The 19,734-nt window shown below is 43.0% G+C and overlaps 1 protein-coding gene across 17 annotated transcripts in view; it reads right to left on the reverse strand.

Moving 5' to 3' along the window:
* The window catches only part of RBFOX1 (RNA binding fox-1 homolog 1), a 1,117,054-nt gene that overhangs the window by 769,556 nt on the left and 327,764 nt on the right, over positions 1-19,734 (reverse strand). Inside the window, exon 1 of one of the 17 annotated variants that reach the window (XM_032125562.1) lies at positions 13,312-13,427. The exons of the other annotated variants lie outside the window; for them this stretch is intronic. Coding sequence (XP_031981453.1) covers positions 13,312-13,314 — 3 coding nt within the window. The 5' untranslated portion in view covers positions 13,315-13,427. Of the gene's footprint in view, positions 1-13,311; positions 13,428-19,734 lie in introns of those variants that run through there. 17 annotated transcript variants of the gene reach the window in all.

A 19,734-nucleotide genomic window follows, 5' to 3' on the forward strand; every position in this document is an offset into this window, starting at 1 on the left:
ACAGGAAAGTGTAAATTCCAATCAAATGAAAGTTGTTTTAGAAACAAATAAACTTATAAGTAAAGTTTGAAAAGCTCTAAGAGCATTGTCAGTAAGTTACTGATCAAAATTAATCTCAAAATTTATTGTATCACTCTGGCACTTTGACCCACATGTCTCTATAACCACAAGGAAACCAGCTCCTTTAATGTACCCATTTTTAATGCCTACATCTCCTGAGATAAACCTGCTGTGTGCAGCAGGGCAGCAGCTGCAGTACCAATCCTTCAGGCTGCCCATGAGCTTCAGGGAAATGCCATTTTTCAGTGCTGATGTTAAGTGTGTTAAAGCACGATGGAAATTCCAAACATTTTTGCCAAGAACCTCATTTTCAGGAGCCCAAGGTGCAGTAGCACTGCCAGCTACACATGGGAGTTAAGTACATGTATATTTTGCAGGTTTTCAAAAGGCATCCTCAGGAGGCTGTTAATGAGTCAACCATCAGAAAGTGAGTTCACCGCCATGGAAGGAAAGATCCCAAAACAAGACATGAAACAGCTTATTTTTTTATTCAGTGGTGGAAAAATGCTTTTTGCTTTTTATTTTCACTTAAAAAAAGAGATAAATACATATTTAAACATTGCACATGCAGACCCCCATATAGCCGTATTTTCCTCTTTTTTTTTCCCCCCTATAATAAAATGAAAAGAGAACTATAATTCTGTGATACCTTCCATTCAGGTCCAGGAGAGAAAGCCAAAATCTGAATGAAATTACATTAAGGTATCATACAAAAAGCTGCTCAGGACTAATTTAAACATGATATTTAACAGGATTTTAGGTGCTTGTCAACATCTGTACAAACTGCATTAAGGGCAAATGCAATAAAACCAATCTTTGAAAATAAAATACCTTCTTTCCTGCCTACAACCTCAGTAATGCTGTACTTTGGGGGTCTTGTACTCCAGAGATGTCTTTTTTAGCTATCTTGCCTGCCTTGATTCTCATTTGCATGATCTGAAAATCACCCAAACAGTTCGAGATGAGGAGAAGCAAGGAGTAAGTCACAAAGAATAGGTCTGGCACGTAAAACAAATGCTTTAAGATGACAGAGCTTGAAGAGAGCACAGAAGAAAGAGAAAATGTAAAATAAATTTCTCCTTGGAAATGTAATTAAAACCCCTGAAGTGACAGCTATGCTATTTTATGACTGTGAATTTACACAAAAAAAGAACACACCAGGCCAAAATCGACATCAGCTCCTTAAGAAAAGCTGAAGGAAAGGGCCTTTTATCTTCAGACAGGATTCTTGAAGACGCTGAGGCACCGAGTGCTCCAGGTGACCAGAACTGGGGGCGAGCTGGGCTGGACAATGGCTACAATTACCAGAGTGAGACTGAAGCTGATGTGAGAAGGAACCCAGGCGTCTTCTTTGAGCTGCAGAATGTCCACCCCTACATAAAGACACCGTCCTGACAAACCCTGGGGAGGAATGAGCCCAGCTCAGAGGGAGTTTCAGGGTGGTCCCTGTGCTGCCCATGGAGCTGTCTCAGGCAGGGGTTCAGCCTGGATTCCCTGCCAGCAGGCTGTGGATTCCTGCTCATGGCCACAGGTCCCATCTGTTCCTCCACACCTGAGAAAAGCTCCATCAGCCCAGCACCTGAAAAGGGCAGCCTGGCAACCTGCCACAGTCACTGTTTTAAAAACTGGGGCCAGCTCACCATGGTGAGCACCCCAGACGAGGAATTCTGCATCCTTTCCCACTCTGTGCCACCATTTTGCACTTTCAGGAAAGGGAGAGTCTTCTCCACAATGTCATAATGGTATTGATTTTTGAAATACAAGGAAGACAAGGAACAGCTCATCTGTTTTTTATTACTATTTATAAACAGTGGCAAAATAATCTCCAAATTAGAGAGACGGATTTGATTAGACACATCAGAGTTCAAACACACTCCCTGGCTAGTCAAACAGAAAGGAGTGTGCCAGCATTCTCAAAATGCCTCACAATACAGGAAGGAAGCCTACAGAGAGAAACAAAAAACTGAATTAGAAGCTAAGGTGCAATACTATCAATGACACATCCTCACTTGGCAAAGTATTTTACATTCCATTCCTTACACGGTCTGTGGAGGAGTTACACACAGTGAAAGCTGGTGTGTACATGGAGGTCATGCCAGCCTAGGTCCAGGAAAAAAACCCTTGCCAGTAAAGTGTTTAAACAGACCTGTATTGACATAGTGTTACAACACTTACTATTTCTATATTATTCAATTCCAGGGAAATTATCGTGTAAAACAAAAGGGCTGTATGACAAGAACATACTGACATCTGCTGGCTTCTGCAAATGCATTGCTCTCAAGATTAGGATTTAATGTCCTCAGCAGGCTTTTTCCTATCTAATGGGCTGCATAAAAAATTAACATTGTCCATCTCTGAATGTGACAAATTAAACCAGTTATTCTGTACTTGCAAATGTTAAAGTGTGCATGACATTCTGTGGTTGAACAATTCACACAAATATACTTCTCTTCCATATTTGACTTCCAAAGGATCACAGGAAATTACTTTTGCCTAATTTGTATTAAAAGACCCAGTGATAGGGGACACAATTTACATTCAAATAATTATTTCCCTCATTTCTTTGCCAACAAAAGACTAGTGTTGCCCATTTACTATCCAAAACTGTACCTGGAGCTGTCACTCAGGCCAGGCTCATAATGGCAAGTATTGTTTCACAGTAACGATCAGTCAATTAAAAGAACAGATTTATTTGTATTAGCACTGTGGCCAAAGGAGACATTTACAGGTAACACATGAATCACCTAGCACTCCTCCTATTGAGAGTGATACCTAAACACAGCAGAGAAGATCCATTCTCTCTTACCATTCAACACAATCAACACAGGCATTTTGACAACCACAATATAGTCCTAAAGACTGAACAGCTTTCAAACCTACAGCCTTCAAAAGTCAGAAATTCCACCTAATACATGCAGCTCCTAAAGCAGCTCTAACCTGGCAGCCTTGTGAATAGGGAATATTCTGTAAATCTTCCTGCACTTCTAAATTTATTATTTGAAAAGGGTGTGATAAATTCATTTAATGCTTTCTGTAGGAATCCTAGCTTAGCATTTCCTCCCTCATGTGTGCTATAACACAAAGTTACGGATGACAATTTAAACATAAAATAGAAGGAATTCAAAATCATAATTCACAGTGTCAGCAACTCAGATGTGTTGCAGTCAGTTACTAAGGCACAAATTTGGTATTAGAAACAATGATGCAAAGCATCAAATAATAACAGTTGCCAAGCTGTGCTTAGTGCAGCTCATAAATACCTTCCTCAATATCTCTGTATTTCCAAATCAACTGTCAGCTGCAAGGTCAATTCCTTTTATTGGCTCATTAGCTAGACACATTCCATAGTTGTGAAAAGGTAAATAAAACCACAAATTCACCTTTGGAATGCATTATTTGAGTATCTTTCTACTGTATGCACTTGTGTGTTTTAGTGAGTGCACCACCCTGCCTATTTCTCACTCTTCCAGCATCGTGCCAGGCAGGACCACCCATACTCCAGTGTCAAGCAGCAATAGCACTGTGCTATAGCGTTCATTTGGAATTCCCTTTCAATTTCCTCATTTGAGACAGTTTATTAAATTATTGAAACTTCTTATATATTAAACATCCACAGAGAAAATTCTTCGGGGAAAAAAAGCAAAGAAAGAAAAGAAAGGAGAATACATTATTACCCTAAGAGTCTGCTACTCTTTAAAAGGTGATTCCAGATTCTTCAAATTCGCAGATGACAAGAGCCAGCCTTCCAGCAGAATGAGAGGAAAAATACATCCTTTGGAGATCCCCAAAGCCAGTTTTGACCACAGGACCAGTTTGCCCCAGTCAGCCCAGCACATGCTACTGCCAGAGCCATTGCACAAATATCAGGATTGGGGCATTAAAAAACACAGTAATAGCAGTTTAAAAAAAATATATAAAAAGACCAGCTTTCCTCTTATCAACTCAGAGGCCTCAAAATGACCCTCAAAGCTGCAGGCTCCACCGTGAGCTGCCCTGGTGTGTACTGGCAAAACTAATGAGGGAGGTAAGAGGAAAAGCACAAATGGTACATGGTTAAAGGACATCAAAAGTGTTCCTCCTCCCTGTTATGATCAATAGAATTTCCGAATGATTTACATGATAGAAGGTCTGTAGAGCTTTTTGGGCTCACTTTGGAGGCCTTCAAAGAAGAAGAAACATGAGATCAAACTATGTGGCGTTTTAAGTAGCAAAGGAACCAGCAAATGCATGAGGTGTTAATAGAACATAACTCAGGAGTCATTTGCTCTGGCCATGTGGAAACACTGGCTGAGAATGTGCTTCTTAAAACAATACTGAGATCTGCTGATATGACAGCTTTGATTTAAACACAGGTACAGCAATAAAGCAGCCAATTTACCACCTAAAATTTACCTCAGCTAATAAAGATGCATCCACTTACACAACTAATAGAGCATTCCTTTATTGGCAAAGTGTGAATCTCTCAGAGCAGAGCACAGGGGACTACAGTTCGATTTTGGCAACCAAAAGTCTGAAATCTGCAGGTAGGAAGAGTTTATCACCTTTCTCACTTGCTCTCCATTTCTACTTCACTTGCATTTATTACTTCCTTGTGAACAGTATAGTCATGTACCATGGAATAGTTCATATGAGAACTATTCCAAGGACTGGAGAAAACATTATTCAGTCTAATTTGTACCTTAATAACTCTTGAGCAACCTGAAAGATAGCCTCACCCTGAGAAAACTTCAATAATTTTTTTTTTACATTAGAAATTTTTGCTTCTTGTACAGTCAGTGCCAAAATATTTAGTGGCTTCAATGGGGAAACAATTTTTACAATTTTAAGATTTCCTATATGCTAGAAAAACTTGCATTAGAAATTTGGATTCATATTTTAGTCTACTGCTTTGTAACAGTGCAAATATAGAAAGAGAAAAATAGTCTACATTATTTCTAATATCAAAGGAAACGTCCTAATTTTCCTTTATTTTGCCTGCTTGCAAAGCTGTAACACAGCAAAGCATCCCATTGACTACTAGATAAACTTCTTAAAAGTTTCATGGTTTAAACATGTTTATAAAGGAACACTGATGTTAAGAACTGTGATTTTATTCAACAACACAACCCCCCCCAAGACAACAATCATTAAAAATCGCACACCAGCCCCCCCAGGCTGTCAGGCCCATGTCAATCAGACACAAGCTGAGCTCGTGACACAGACCCTGACAGGGCCATCACAGCTCTGTGGTCACCACTTGAAAACAAATTTGCAACTCAAGCCCAGCTAATAGTGCTGATTGGAACAGAGGTGCTGCTAACCATTAACTCTGGAGAGACTTGATTTTTACTTATACATATTTACTGTGATGTTGTATTTTCCTAAATTTGATCACTTTAATTGCTTGAGTTTTAAAATGGTTTTAAATTCTTTCTTTTCATTCCAGACAGGGGTTTTACCTTGTACTCAGAGATGGGACCATGACCTCATTGCCCTTTACAGCTGTCCCCCAGTCCTGCAGAACCCTTTATATCCCAGCACCAAAACTTAGTTGTGATATCCTTTGGATTCTTTATAGCAGAAAAGCACCTTCATATTTAGAACATAATAAAGTATTTAGGTTCCCACATAACCAAGTTTGTACATAATGAGATTTCAAGCAACGCTTGAGTCCTTTTTCAAATCCACTCAGGTTCTGACACACACACACATATATTTTAAAGAAGGCAGTTCTCTGGCTGCAGTGAAGCAGCAGTTTGAGTCGATTCAAAAGCAGGAACACAACCACGAGCACTGAAACAGTGGGAAGGGGAAAACCTCTGGCTAGACCACATTAAAAGACAAATATGTAAGAAGTGTTATCATCAGAAGTTGATTACAAACCCTCCTGCAGGGAAATGGCAATTGCTGAAAACAAAACGATGCCTGCAGTGCTTGAAGGGGCCAAACTACCTGACTGCCTCATTCTGCCCATTTGAACCAGTATGTCCCAAGAAGAACTGATTAATCAGGTGGCTCATTGGATATGGCAGTTCCCAGTGTGAGGATGAAAGATCGTATCAGCACCAAAAACTGACTGATTGGGAGGCTTTTTACAGTGGGAGGAGTAAAAGACAGCTTCAGTAGCAAGGAACATGTGATTTTAGCATAAGGCTTATGCAGAGCAGGAGGATCTGTCTGTGCCCTGTACCCCAGAGAGCTCTGTACACCAGGGGACAGGGAAGCCCTACCCTGCCCCACCTGACAACTGGGTTTAGGGCTGATTTTTTCCCAGAGTACCATAGGATACTTTAATAACCAGCTACAGGCAGAGATTCAGCACCGAAACGAAGTGAAAGCAACGTTGTAAAATAGAAATAACGAGACAGAAACGTACATCGAAAACCCCCAGGTAATATCGGGGACTGGAAAACAAAAAGAATGAATTCATCTGGTTCTAAGCTGAGGACATTCACAGGGAAGCAAGTGTGTGAAACATGCAATATGGACAATTAGGGTATTTGGCAAGAGCCCAGCACTTGTAATGACGGGGGCAAACCCAATGGGTCCCCTGTGGAGGCAGCTGCAGACTAACACACCATCACAATGGCAACAGAGAGCAGGTCATCAGGAAGGGAAGGAGCCATTTGGAGAGTGTCTGAAATTAAGGAGTGGGAAAAGGGTGTAATATCACAGAAAGATCAGGAGGATATCTAGATCCATTCATCTTCCTGCTGGGTCGCTCTATGTGGCTCAATTCAAACTGCACTCTGGGACTTCCTTAGCATTTATATTGTTGCAGGCTCAAAATGGGTATCACCATGTGGTAGATGACATTTTAGGCAGCTTATCTTCGATGCTGGAAGAGAGGACATTTAAGTAACTACTTACACACACAGTAGACTGCCTGTAGTGGAGCGACACTATTTTTTAAAAAATCCTGGAGCTCCACTGTAAAGTTTCATTGTAACAGGAGAGAGTATTTCATATTATTTCCTGAGACGCTGAGCAGAGAGAACCACCCAGTAGCACAACTTGAAACTGATGCTTCAATACCTTTTGCCACAGAAGGAGGAAGACTGTAAGCTCTGCTCTATGGTCAAAGATCACACAGGCTATGCTGCATCCCAAGGCAAATGTTACAGAACTACATCAATTTGAAGAAAAAAGATTATTCTGAAAGCAGTGTTTAACGCTGTATTCTAGAATTTCATACAGCGGCTGTTTACAGGTTCTTTATTTACGATCAAAATCATTTGCTCAACAAAATATCTCCATAATATTGCATAATCCTTAATTTAGGAATGAATGCTAACCACAAAAACAGTGAATGAACAGGGAGGACAAAGATATCAATATTGGTTCTGACAGAGACTACCAACCCTTTTTCCTGGATCAATGCCATTCAACATTGTCTAATTTCTCTTTCCTCAAACCCTAAATTACCAATCCTCTACAACACGTGGAAAAACTCAGACACCTAAGAGCCTATTTAACAAAACATATTTAACAGATAAAAGCAGGAACTCAAGAACTGGCCATCCAGAGGAAGAGTAATGCTGATTCACCAGACAAACCACTTTTGTGAGGGATGACTGTCATTAATCATTGAACAGCCATAGAAAAGATATGTTTTTTCAAGACAACAAGACAATTACACAATGTTTTATTTTGAAATCCAGGGCTCTGGATCTGTTTGAGGTGCACAACAGACTGTCAGTTTTGTAAGACAACAGCATTACATGTGTAACTTGTTTTCTACATGTGTTTCTCATGTGTAAGCGGCAGGAAAGATAAAAAAGCCTTAAAACACCCAAAGGAGAGACCATGGGATGAGCCAAGTCCAAGGAAACCAACTGCACCTGCACTGGGCTTTCCCACCAGGGCAGCACATACGGATTTAGTATTTTATCTCATGTGAAGATGGGGTTGATTTCAACACAGCAAAACTTTTTTTTCTTTAATGGAAGTCCAGCTATCCAACACAACGACCCTTCCTTCCACCTGTACACAAGGGTTCTTCCACCTTCTCTACAGCTGCTCTAACTCTTGGAGTACTTTAATTTGAAATAGTAGCACTTCCTTGTTTAAACCTTGTCCTAAATTTCCCACCCACATTTTCACACGCTCACACTGTCACAAAAAATGCATTTAGAGTTGGGAGTGTCTACATCATGTTTGAGTTTCCCGAATTTCTCAGGAAAAAGAAGAAAGAAGTATTTTCAGGCCAGCTTCTTACTGTTCTGACCATATAATGTTTGCTTACAACTAATACAGAGACTGAACTCAGAGACAATAAAATCCTTTGAAAACTTATGGAACCAGCAACCAGGAGTGCAAGTTATTATGGGTGTCCTCATCAAGAAAATTTGTCAGCACACATTCATACTTTATTCGATTCTAGAAAAAATCCAGTGGAAAAGTGATTAATAAATGCCCAAAAGTAAAGGAAAAGTTTGAATCCCAACAACCACTGCAACAGACTCAAATCAAAGAACTACAAAACACACAGAAAGCTGAGAGTCACTGACTCCCCACTTGGGCCATTTCCTTAAGAGTTGTAGCTGATCCTTCTGGGTCCCTTCCAGCTCAGAATACTCTGGGTGTGATTCGGTGTAACTCCAGCTCTCAGTACCATTGCTTTAACACTAAGGAGCTTAAAGACAGCAATTGCTCGGAATGTATTCTAGGCTGCATCATTGAAATTCACATTTTTAGCACTGTAACATCTTCTTTCTGCATCCTGAACTTCCCTGGCCAGGGGTTGTGCACTGAAGGGTTGAAGCCAAGCATGTTGGACACAGAAAATCTGTATATTTGTAGTGTTTGAATGCTGGTCCCAGGCAGCTGCACCTGGCCCCGCAGTCAGCCCCGTGATGGTTATCTTCAAGTGATTCAGTTTTGCATGTTTGCCCTTTCACACAGCCGAGGCTTCCAGCTCACCCTGCTGTAACCATGCTCCCCCACACCTTCCCAGCTGAAGCAGAGGTAATTATTTTAATGGATATCAGTTTGCTCAGTCACTTCTACTCAAGCTCCCTGGCTGACTGCAGCCAGTCTTCTGCTGACACACGCTCCCAGTTTGTGGCACAGTGCTTCCCACTCCAGGGAGTTACCTTAATTTTAGGGCACTGAATGGCAGAGGCAGGTCCTAAGGCATCTGTCAGTGTAGAACTCGTAGTTACCACGTCCCTTTCAGGTGTTAGCACAGGAACATCATGCTGTTTGGAAACACGGCATTTTGGAACTGCATCCAAAGTTGCAAAATGTTCAGAGTTTTTTAACTGGCTTTGACAAAACTGCCACCGAGCTTCAGTCTTATGTTAGAGACACTTAACCAACTTCTGAAAAATACATGCTTACAAAATAGTTATCAGTTTCTTTCCCCTTGAAACGAGCCAAATCAATACTTCACAAAATACCTTGAATTTTGGAATATTGCCTAAAAACTTCACTTACTCTTCCTTCTGGACGGGATCTCTGCAAAGCACAAAATCTGGAGCAGAAGAAGAGAGATGTTAAACTACACCTCCTTGGCAGAAAATAGTATTTCAAAGTATGGCAAGCCTATTTTTGGCACTTGATGTTGCTTGCTGGCCAGCTGTAACCCGTCCTGTGAATCCACCACCACCAGCCCTTCCTGCTCTACAGCATTACACAAACTCCAGCACTGCTGCTGCACCACTGTCAACCCCAGCAACCCAGAAGGGATTTTCCAGCTCCTTTCAGTTTACATGCCTTTTTTATTGCATCAACTTGAAGGACACAAATAAAATTATCTAATTTGCAAAAAGTTGTCATTTCTGGCACAGTAAATTTTAGCAAAATAATAGTTATGAAGGGAAAGGGTAATAAGTACTGAGAGCTTCATAAGCAGTTTTTAATCATAAAAGCAGACATTCAGAGAAGGTGATAAAAACACTACCTACTGAGAACATGTGCAAGAATGCACAACATAATGGCATTAGACTCCCCAGAATGAGGATTTGCACTACAAAATAATCATGGGCACTGAAAAATTCAATTATTTAAATAAAAGAACGAAACTACTCATAAGAAAGTGCAACTAAGCCAAGAATTAAAAACAAAGAGCAAGAAAAAATAAAAAAAGTCTTCTCATTAATGACTTGGGCAAAGACCCTCAGAGACAGGAGCCTTCTGCTCTCAGGAAATAGTACAGCTCCAATTTTGCACAATGGTGTCATCAGTTCTGCCACAGATGTTTGTGATTTCACCCTATAAAGAGCAGAAACAGTCAGGACCCCCACTAAATGTTCTGTTTGCCACTTTTTTAAGCCCTGTCTGTCCTCTTGCTTCCTAACCCTTCAGTTTTGTTCACACCCTACTTTTACAAGGCTGTGTGAGACAAGAGGATCCTAATCTCCCACATGAAATGGGAAGGAGTCAAGATCCAAGAATTAAGTAGAGGGAGTTCTGACATGCATAAAACAAACACATTTTTCAGCTACTATACATTCTCCCAGGCTGTAGTATGATGTATTATTCTTAATTACATAAGATTCGTCTTTTTCAGGTGAGTACACCTTTCAGACAACAACATGCTTAACACAGCCATACCTTCCATTACTGTAAATAATATTTCTTCTTGTGGCCAGCACTTAGGAGTTCTACCCTTTATGGTATATAATGCTTATAGTTAAATTTTAAAATCAGACCATGCCATTTCAAACTACAAGGTGAAAAATTAGCGATGGGGAATTTTTTAACTCAGCCATTGGTTTCCTCTATTTCCAAGCAGCTCAACCTCCTCCAGTGCAAACAGATACTGAACAGCTCTTTGGTCCTGAACGAAGCTTACCTGTCTGCACAAAGAGAGAGCAAGGGTACTATTTCCATTAAATTGCTCCTAAAAACTAGGAAGAAACGTTGCAAATCCAGCATATATATATATATATATATATATATACACAGCTGGCAGAGAAGCAGTAGGTCTCCCACAAAGCAATGAAAAAAATACTGAAAGAGACTGACTAGCCATAGCTGAGGGAGAGTTTGCAGGGAATGAGGTAAGATTCTTTAGAAGATGATAGGTAAGAGCATTACCAAGAAGAAAAAAACTCATGGAAAAGACAGCAAAAGCAGTAAGAAAAGAAAGAGAAGAATGGGAATACAGCAAGTACATGAAGTGTGCCATTAGGGATGACACAGGTACGAGCTGATCCTGCCTTGGGCAGGAACACGGAAGCTGACAACAGGAGTGGAGTGGCTGAGTCCCTTCTGGCCTTGCTATTCCGCGTTTAACTTCAAGGGGGCTTTGTGCAGGGAGCAAGGAGACACTTCAAAAGCCATCCGCACTGGCAGCCATGGCCTCAGGATATAACATTCCCCCTCCTGTGCAGCAGCACACGCCAGAAGGGATTATGCATGGAGTGTGCAGGCATCACTAGAATGGTTCTCAGTGCTGGGAACTGGACCTTGCAGTCATACATGTGCACCCATATTCTGTGCTGGAAACAGAGCACATTATGCACAAGAATTAGCAATCCCACTCTCGTCCTCGACACTTGACTCCTGACAGTATTTCTGTCATTAAAGGGTACCCTTTCCTGAAAGCCAGAACAGCATCTTCATCACGTCAAGGACACCAAGTACTTCAGTTACAAGAACTATAAAAATCATCAACGTAATGTGAATTTTATTCATTATATTTGTCAGCTCTATTACTGATATCAGCTAAGTACTAATAGAAAAAAAGAAATATAGTCTTGATATTAGAAACACAGATTTCATTTCAGGAAATGCTGGATCCTTTGTCTAATGCATTTACCAGAAGAATAAACTGTAAATGAGACTTGGGAAGCCAAGCCTTCAAAGCCTGCATAAGTCGAGTAGATCTTAACTATAATCAGATTTCCTACATAAAAGTAGCTTCCCCAAAACCCAGTAATGCAAAACATTCTAGTAAAAGTAAATAAAAATAAATTTTAAATACCTGTTCTAAATCACTATAATCCTGATAACTGGAGCACGTGATACCAACCACTTTCCTGAAAACTAAATGATCTATTGACATATACATTGGAAATTCACACAGCCCCACTACTCTTCCCAATATATAACTTTTCAAGCAGCTATGACTATTTGATTGCTAAAACTTAATTATTTAATTATGAGGGCTAGCTCTGTTTTAGACTGCAATTCATCCACATCATCGATCTCTACCACAGAGTGACAAAACCTTGCTTTTATTTTTACAGCACACGCATACAACTGTTCTCAGAGTTCCGAATGACAAATGAAACACACTGTATCTTTCCTCTCTTTAAGTATCGAGTCTGGAAAAGTGAAGCAAGGTACTTGACATTCTCAGGACACCATCAGCAGCGTCTGCTGTGTTTTATGATCCATCTCGCCTTAAATAAACTGAATTTTATTTAAAGTGAAAAAATCAGTCAACACTAAACTTACTTCAGAATGTAACATACTACACGACATTTGCAATTCAGAGAGTAGATAAACAAAAGCTGCAGATTTGGACAAGATCTTTCACACTTCGCTGATGTGAATCACTCCAGTCAAACTTCAGACCACATTCGTTTCACCATCTGCGCGAACCATGTTAAGTTGGCAGCTCAATGTCCAACAGCCACATCACAAATTTTGGAACCGCACGACGTGTGCCACTCTCGCATTGCAAACCCATCTCCCAGGGCAAAGCCCTGCCCCTGCTGAGTGAGGAGCGGCATCCTAAAGGAACTGCCTGGACATCTCACACGGATACAGTGTCACTCCACCTGCACTGAACAGGTATTAAGGCAACACTGATACTTCTTTTCATGACAGAGGCATGCAGGAGAAAACGATCTGATGAATCGCCAAAAAAATCAGCAAATGTCATGGACTTACAGGCAGGTAGTTTCCCAGCAGTTCAATATCTGCACTCTTTTAACGAGCAACTCGTCAGAGCCCCGAATGCCCATGCTCCTCGTCGTTCCCTGTGTTTGGGAGCCACCTCCCGTGCCGCCGTTCTGCCCGCAGCCCCTCACACGGCGCTTCGCAGGCGAAAGCGGAGCCAGCGCGGTGCCCCCGACCCGCAGAGCGCCCCTTCCCGCGGGCATCCCTCCGCTCCAGCCCCGGACCCGCGGCTCCCCGAGAGCCCCCCCGGCCGCGCATCCCTCCCCTGCCTCCGCCCGGGCCGCTCCGGGAACTTTCCGGCCGCGGAGCGGGGCGGCAGCAGCCCCCGGGCACCTGCCGGGCTGCTCCGCGCACCTGCCGGGCTGCTCCGCGCCGAGCGGCCCCGCTGCCCCCCGCGCGGCCGCGGCCCAAACTCACCATAAAGAGGCGAGCGGAGGAGAAGGGTCGCGGCGCTTCTCCCGTGCCGGGCGGGCGGCCCCGCCAGGCGAGTGGCAGCGGGACGCGGCTCCCGCCGCAGCCCCTTCCCGCGGGCAGCGCCGCCGCCGCCCTCGCTCACCGCCGCATGCCGCGCCCCCCGCCGCCGCCCGGCTCCCCCCGGGCTCGCCGCGCTCCGGCAGCGGGGCCCCCGCCCGGCCCGCCCGCGACCTCGGCGGGCAGCGGCGAGACCCCGGGGGCGGCCCCGCCGCGGCGGTGGGGGGAGAGGCGGCTGCCCGCTGCGCTGCGCTCCGCTCCGCCCGGGCGCGGCCGGCGGGAGCCCCGCACCGGCCGGACACGGAGCTTCCCGGGGCGGAGGCGCTGCCGCTCGCCAGCCGGCGCGGAAAGTGGCTCGGCGGCGGGCGAGCGGAGGTGACCTTCAAGCCCGGCGGGGCGGGCTGGGGCGGGGAGGGGGAGAGCGGCGGGGGAGCCCCAGCGCCGGGGGAGGCGGCGGCGGGGGCGGGATGCGGGTGCGGCGGGACGGCGGCGGCGCGGGGCCCGGGGGGAGCGGGGCTCCCCGGCTCCGGAGGCGCGGCCCCGCCCGGCACTGGCGGCCGCGCGGCGGCGCCCGGGAACCCGCGGGGCCCGAGCGGGGCCCGCCCGCACCTGCGCCCGCACCGGGGAGGGCTCCGGCGATGGCTCCGAGGGATGCTCGCGGCCGATGCCCACGGCCGGGCGCTCCGCCGAGGCGGAACCTTCCCGGGGCACCGGCGGCGCGGTCGCAACTTTGCATTCCCGGGGTTCGTCCCGGAGAGCTGCGCTCTCCCCCAGCCCGTGCGGGCAGCAAACACACGCACAAAGCGGCAGTGGGGAAATTGCTGATTAAAACGATGTCCTTGGCGATCCCCAGCCATCTCTGCCTGCTTCCTTCCCCTTCCTCTTGCCCAAAGGAAACCAAATCTTACAAGAATTCCAATGCTCACCTAATGAGAAGAGCACCGCAGCATTCCTAAACGCATGGATTACTGTTAAATGAGGCTGACAGCAGCTATTGACGACAAAGTTTGGGGGGAAAAAATAAACATCAAGAACTGTCAGAACACTGCCTTGTCCTTCTCAATACATTAGGTATTATGCCTGTAGAGATCAAACGTTTTTGTGCTGCTCAACCTTCAGCTGCAATAAATTAATGCCACTGAGACTTACTCCAACATGTAAACTGGTATCAATTACAGATGGGGAGCGTCAGGATCAGACAGATGTGCTACCCCCTGTGAGGAGGAGCTGGGAGTTGTTTTAAGCATGGAGATGGAAATGCAAACCAGTTAACAATCAGGTGATAAGGAGGAGGCAAGCTTTAAATCATAGGCATGTGATCCCTTAAAAAAACTTTTTATGAATAATCTCCCGTAAACTTCTTCATCTGTGCAGAAAATAAATACAGCCAAGTATTTATAAGTTGAACTGCAGTTCCCACATCTATCAGGTATAGAAGTGCCTCAAAAGCACGTATCTGTATCCCTCTGCCTCTCCTGATGGATTTGGGGCTTGGCCTATTTCTGCTGCTATTTTAAGGCCCAAGGTGTGATCCTGGATCCCCTAAATACGTAACTCAGTGGAACTGCTCGGGAATGTTCCTTTACCAAGGCACACCAGTTTATGAAGCTGGATTATGTCAAACAGTAACTTCAGAATTTATCATTCCTCATCAAACATGAAGCAGTGTTTAATGGCTGGAAAATTTTACTCCACCTCGTTAAAATCTGTCAGATTACTGAGAGGTACAAAGTTACTCCAAGATTTGTTTTCATGAAATTATCAAGTTATCCCAACAGATTCTCTCAAAACGTATGTCCCACTCTGTAGGCCGATCCCTATGAAGTTCATATAAAGATCCTTGGATGGATCTTTGAATCCACCCTGTGGGTTTCCTTCACTTCTCTTTTCAGCCTTCCAATTCACTCCAAAATCAACACAAAGAAGGCAATGGGAGGCTTATGTCCAACAAGTGTAAACTGGAGGTCAAAACATTACATTACACTGAAGTTCTTTAAATCACTAAAAACTTATTGTACAGTTGGTAACATTACTCTGCAGTTCAAGATATTTAAAGCCATATTTACTAATCCCTCTAGGAGAAAGTGATGCTGGTAGAAGGTTAGCGAGTAGAAATGAAACACAAGGCTGGCAACATTTCATTAGTCTTCCTTAATTTAGTCTTCCTATATTTAGGCCCTCTTGTAAGAAAATAATTTTCAACATTTTGATTAAATATGACTGACTGCATCGATAAGTTTGCCATGTGGCCCAATACCTCCTACTTTGTCAGCAGTTTTTAAAGACAAAACTAATAAAAAAAGACCCGAAAAAGAAACTTCCATGTAAAAAATTTCCACCCTTTGATGGTATATGCTGATGTAGTATGAGGCAAACTTTCTTCCTGGTGATATTTTTGCCATTAGGTTATTTAGGCTAAATCCTCACTCACACAGAGGTGCCCACTGAGTGACTCAGAGGAGTCAGAGTCTCCTGCCCATCCACTCCATGACCATGAAACCCCAGGGTTATGAAAGAGAGCAAGAAAGGAAAGGCCATCCAGTACCTTCTTCCCACGTGAAGCAGCCCAGAATTCATCCTCATCTCCAAATATGTGACTTTCAGGGCAGCACCAACACAAAGGTTTTTAAGTATCTCAATTTCTTCCCAAATCTGACCTCTAGTATCTCATTATCCACTCCCACTGTCTGGACAAAGCTGGAAGTATTTCTCCAGCCAGCTGGCAGTCTCCAGAATGAAGAATTTAAAACTATTCTAGTGTGCTAAAATAATAAGCAGCTGAAGCTCACACAAATAAACCAAACCAAAATCCTTCATAAAAGAACAAAAATCTCATGAACTGGACTTAATAAAGAGTTTTCTTTATGCACTCCAGTGTTCCTGTTGATTAGTGAATACTCACTGGAGTGTTGAGAGCTCCTCACAGGATTAAAACTAAATCAGGTGCAGGTGTGCATTCCTTTGATCTGTCCTTGATTAGAGAATCAGGTGTGTGTTAAGTGACAGGATGAGAGCTTGTCTTTTGGAGCCTCAACACCCACATACTCCTTTTGTACAAACCCTGTCAAAAAGGTTCCCTTGGCTTATTTTTCATATCTGCCTTCCCTTTGTTCCCCTCACATGAAAGAACCCTGAACTGCAAGTCAGATCTTTCTTAAAAGAGCTCCTTCATACTCCAAACTTTGCCATCAGTATGATATAGAGGCTCCCAGCTGGGGTTAAAGTTCTGGTGGAAGAAATAACTTTGGATGAGAAGAAAGGAGACAGAAACCATGAGCAGAGAGAGAGAAGCCAGCAGAGGCAGCATCAGTCTCACATGGCTCAGTGGCAGAGCAGAGAACAGCACCCAAATGTTGCTTTCTGTTCCAGAGCTCCAGGCATTACAATATTTCCTTTCCTAAACATGATGTATCCAAAGGTACCTACCTGCCTGTGTATTTCTTACACAGGAACCACCTTCAGAACGGGACCTTGCTATTTATTCAGCTTTGCAATGAACAGAACATTTAAAGCATTTGATAAAAAATAATGTTGGTGATTCCACCCCAAAGTTATAATCGTGTAAAGCCACAATTCTCAGTCATTTCTGTAGGAAATACTTACAAAGAAAATACACAAACTTTAATATAATTGTCTAGTCATGCACTTAAAAAGTTGCTTCAGAAGGAGACATTTTCCAATTTAATGTAAATTATCCGTGGCAAGAGAACAAAATAAAGGGCAAGTAGCAAATGGCTCCATTGAAACACAATGTTTTGAACATTCCCAGTCAGGGATTAACTCTTAAAATATTTTTAAAAATTTCTTTTCTGAATAAAAGCCTATTTAATGTTTTCTTAAGTTTGGAAACCTTTTTCTCTTTATAGTAAAATATTTTGTGAGTTTATTTCCAAATTTGGGAACTGGTGTGAGGTTGTTCTAACCAAGAAATCTCAAGAACACAGATCTATGGCATGTGGGAGAAGAACTGGAGGTGAAAGAGGATTTATTGGAGAAAATAATTGTTCTGAACAGCAGACGGTCAGTCCTGAAGATGCTGTATCAAAAGAAAAAAAAAACAAGAGAAAAGTGGTAAAAAATGTATTTAAAGTCTTTAAAAATAAAGCTTCCTGTATTTGTAAGGAAGATATAAATAGTACATACATATTTAATGCTTTAAAAATTCATATTGTATTTACAGCAAACAACATCTCCAACACATCCACATCCACTGTGATTTATTCCTTCTGGGTAAGGCTGCTCAGGCCATTTCCAGTGGGAAGGGAACACAGAAGCCATTTGCAGTAAAATTTGTGAGCTTCAGGGAAAGAATTTGTGGTGGATGTGTCACAAATTTCAGTGCCACAAATACTTGATGAACGGTCTTCAGAAAAATCATGCATTGGTCCAAAGCTTGGTGACATTCCATTGGCAGTCAACACTTTGGACATTAACAGCAAGTGTAGCCTTAAACAATCTGGGGAAAGATGGTTTCTGGATTCTTGAAATTTGTGACAAAAAGGACACAAATGTAAGGAAATTAACAAATCACCTTCAACACACAATAAACATGAAAAAAAAAATGTGAACCACTCTGTACATGTACTGTGCTGATGGTGTGGGGGTTTAGTTTAACTTCAGATTTCTTCAGTTCTTTTAAATTCTTGGCAATTTAAAGTGTCTTGAGCACTTTTTTCTGGAGGGAGTTGTATGGAGTGGATAAGGCCAGTTGCACTGGGTGTGTGAGGTGGCGGGGTTAGATTAATGAATCTGCTTAGATTGGATTTGTCCTTTGCTTGGGCTTTGTGTCTCAAATACTGGCATCTGAATAGTTTAATGCTTTCGTTTCCATGTCAGAAGAAAGAGTTGCTACCTTTTTGTTCATGTAGTTCTAATCAGGAGAATAATTCTGGGATATTTGGCCCACACTTTTAAGTTATTATTACATTTAAGTTTCAGATTTCAGTCATACATAATAAAATGAACTACATTGTCACATAGATTTAACATCACTGAATTAGAAATTCGTAGCTATTTAGTGAAATCTTTGAGTAGAAAGATAATACTTCTATTTTTAATGCCCTAACAGCAATATCTTCATGTGCTTGTATCTACATATCTATAAATTTGAGAGTTTCCCACTTATTTGCCTGTGATAAAATGTTAATCTCTTTCCTTTCTCCAGGGAGCTGTAATTTTCCTCTCCCCTGACTTTGACTTATAGCACATGTACGACTTCTCTCGAAGAAACATCTTGAAGAAGCAACCGCGTGCCCAGCTCCCCGGCATCTCCTGGTTTTTATCCATCTGCTTTATCTCCAGGTTATTTTGGGAGCACCTGGGGATCAAAGGCCGTTCACATAGGGCTGATGGCTCGTTGCTTTCTATGTGGTAAAAAGGTCAGGCTGCTTTAGGTGACCTTTCTGCTGGGAAAGCTGCAGGTCTGCGTGCTGTCTTTTTGCTGTCCTGTATGGAGGGATTGCTTCACAGATTAAACACGGTCAGGTTCTGCATTTCCCTTTCTGTTTTCAGTTCCTTTTATATTTAGGCAGAGCTATGGAAGTGTTGAAATGAATTGTTGGAAGCAATGACATCAGTCTTTCTCTCTTATGGTTGAGACAGTTGCTACTGAAATAACCAGGGCAGGACTCTGGAACATTTTAATCCAGTGCCATCTCCAGCTGACTCCTGAGGATGTCACCAGCCACTTCCCCTTTCTCTTCAGCTCTCCACTGGTTTTCTTCCCTGTGCAACGAGGACAATGATCCTGAGTTTCCTTGTAAAAGAGCTACCAGATCCCTTAGGTGTGACCACGGAGCCAGGCTCCTGAGGAATTCCATGTCGGCCAGCGTGAACCATGCAGCTCTTGGGCCAAGGAGCAGGTGTGACTTTTAAAGGAGAGTAAATACTGCAGATGCTGCAGAAGGGGCTTTGTAGCTCTTGTCATAAATATGGGAACCTTGAGGGACCAGAGGGAGTAGTCATCTGCTCAGTGGTGATTCCTGTGGGAGTTGGAGAGTCTGGTTAAGCAATTTCAGAAGATATTCAGGGTCTGTTTGGTGCTCTGAGATGTCTTTAATTTTTACATTGCCACAACAGGGTTCAGAGCAACTGAAGGACTGACAATTTTTGTGGTTTCCCCAAGTGCAACTTTTTTGATCGTGCCACAACTAATAAAATATTTCATGTAGAATCATTTGTACAGGTTTGGAGGTACTTTTTCCATACTTGCAGACTTTGCAGTTTACTCTTTCTAGAGCTGTCTGATCCCACTGGCACCTGTGACACCCTCAGAATGTGCTAATATTTGCACCACAACCTCGGACTTTCCACCCTAAATTTGAGGAACTCGTTGACTGACATCTGCATTTACATCATACAAAATTTAAA

Source organism: Corvus moneduloides, chromosome 16 (assembly GCF_009650955.1).
Source record: "Corvus moneduloides isolate bCorMon1 chromosome 16, bCorMon1.pri, whole genome shotgun sequence".
In the NCBI taxonomy this organism is placed as follows: domain Eukaryota; kingdom Metazoa; phylum Chordata; class Aves; order Passeriformes; family Corvidae; genus Corvus; species Corvus moneduloides.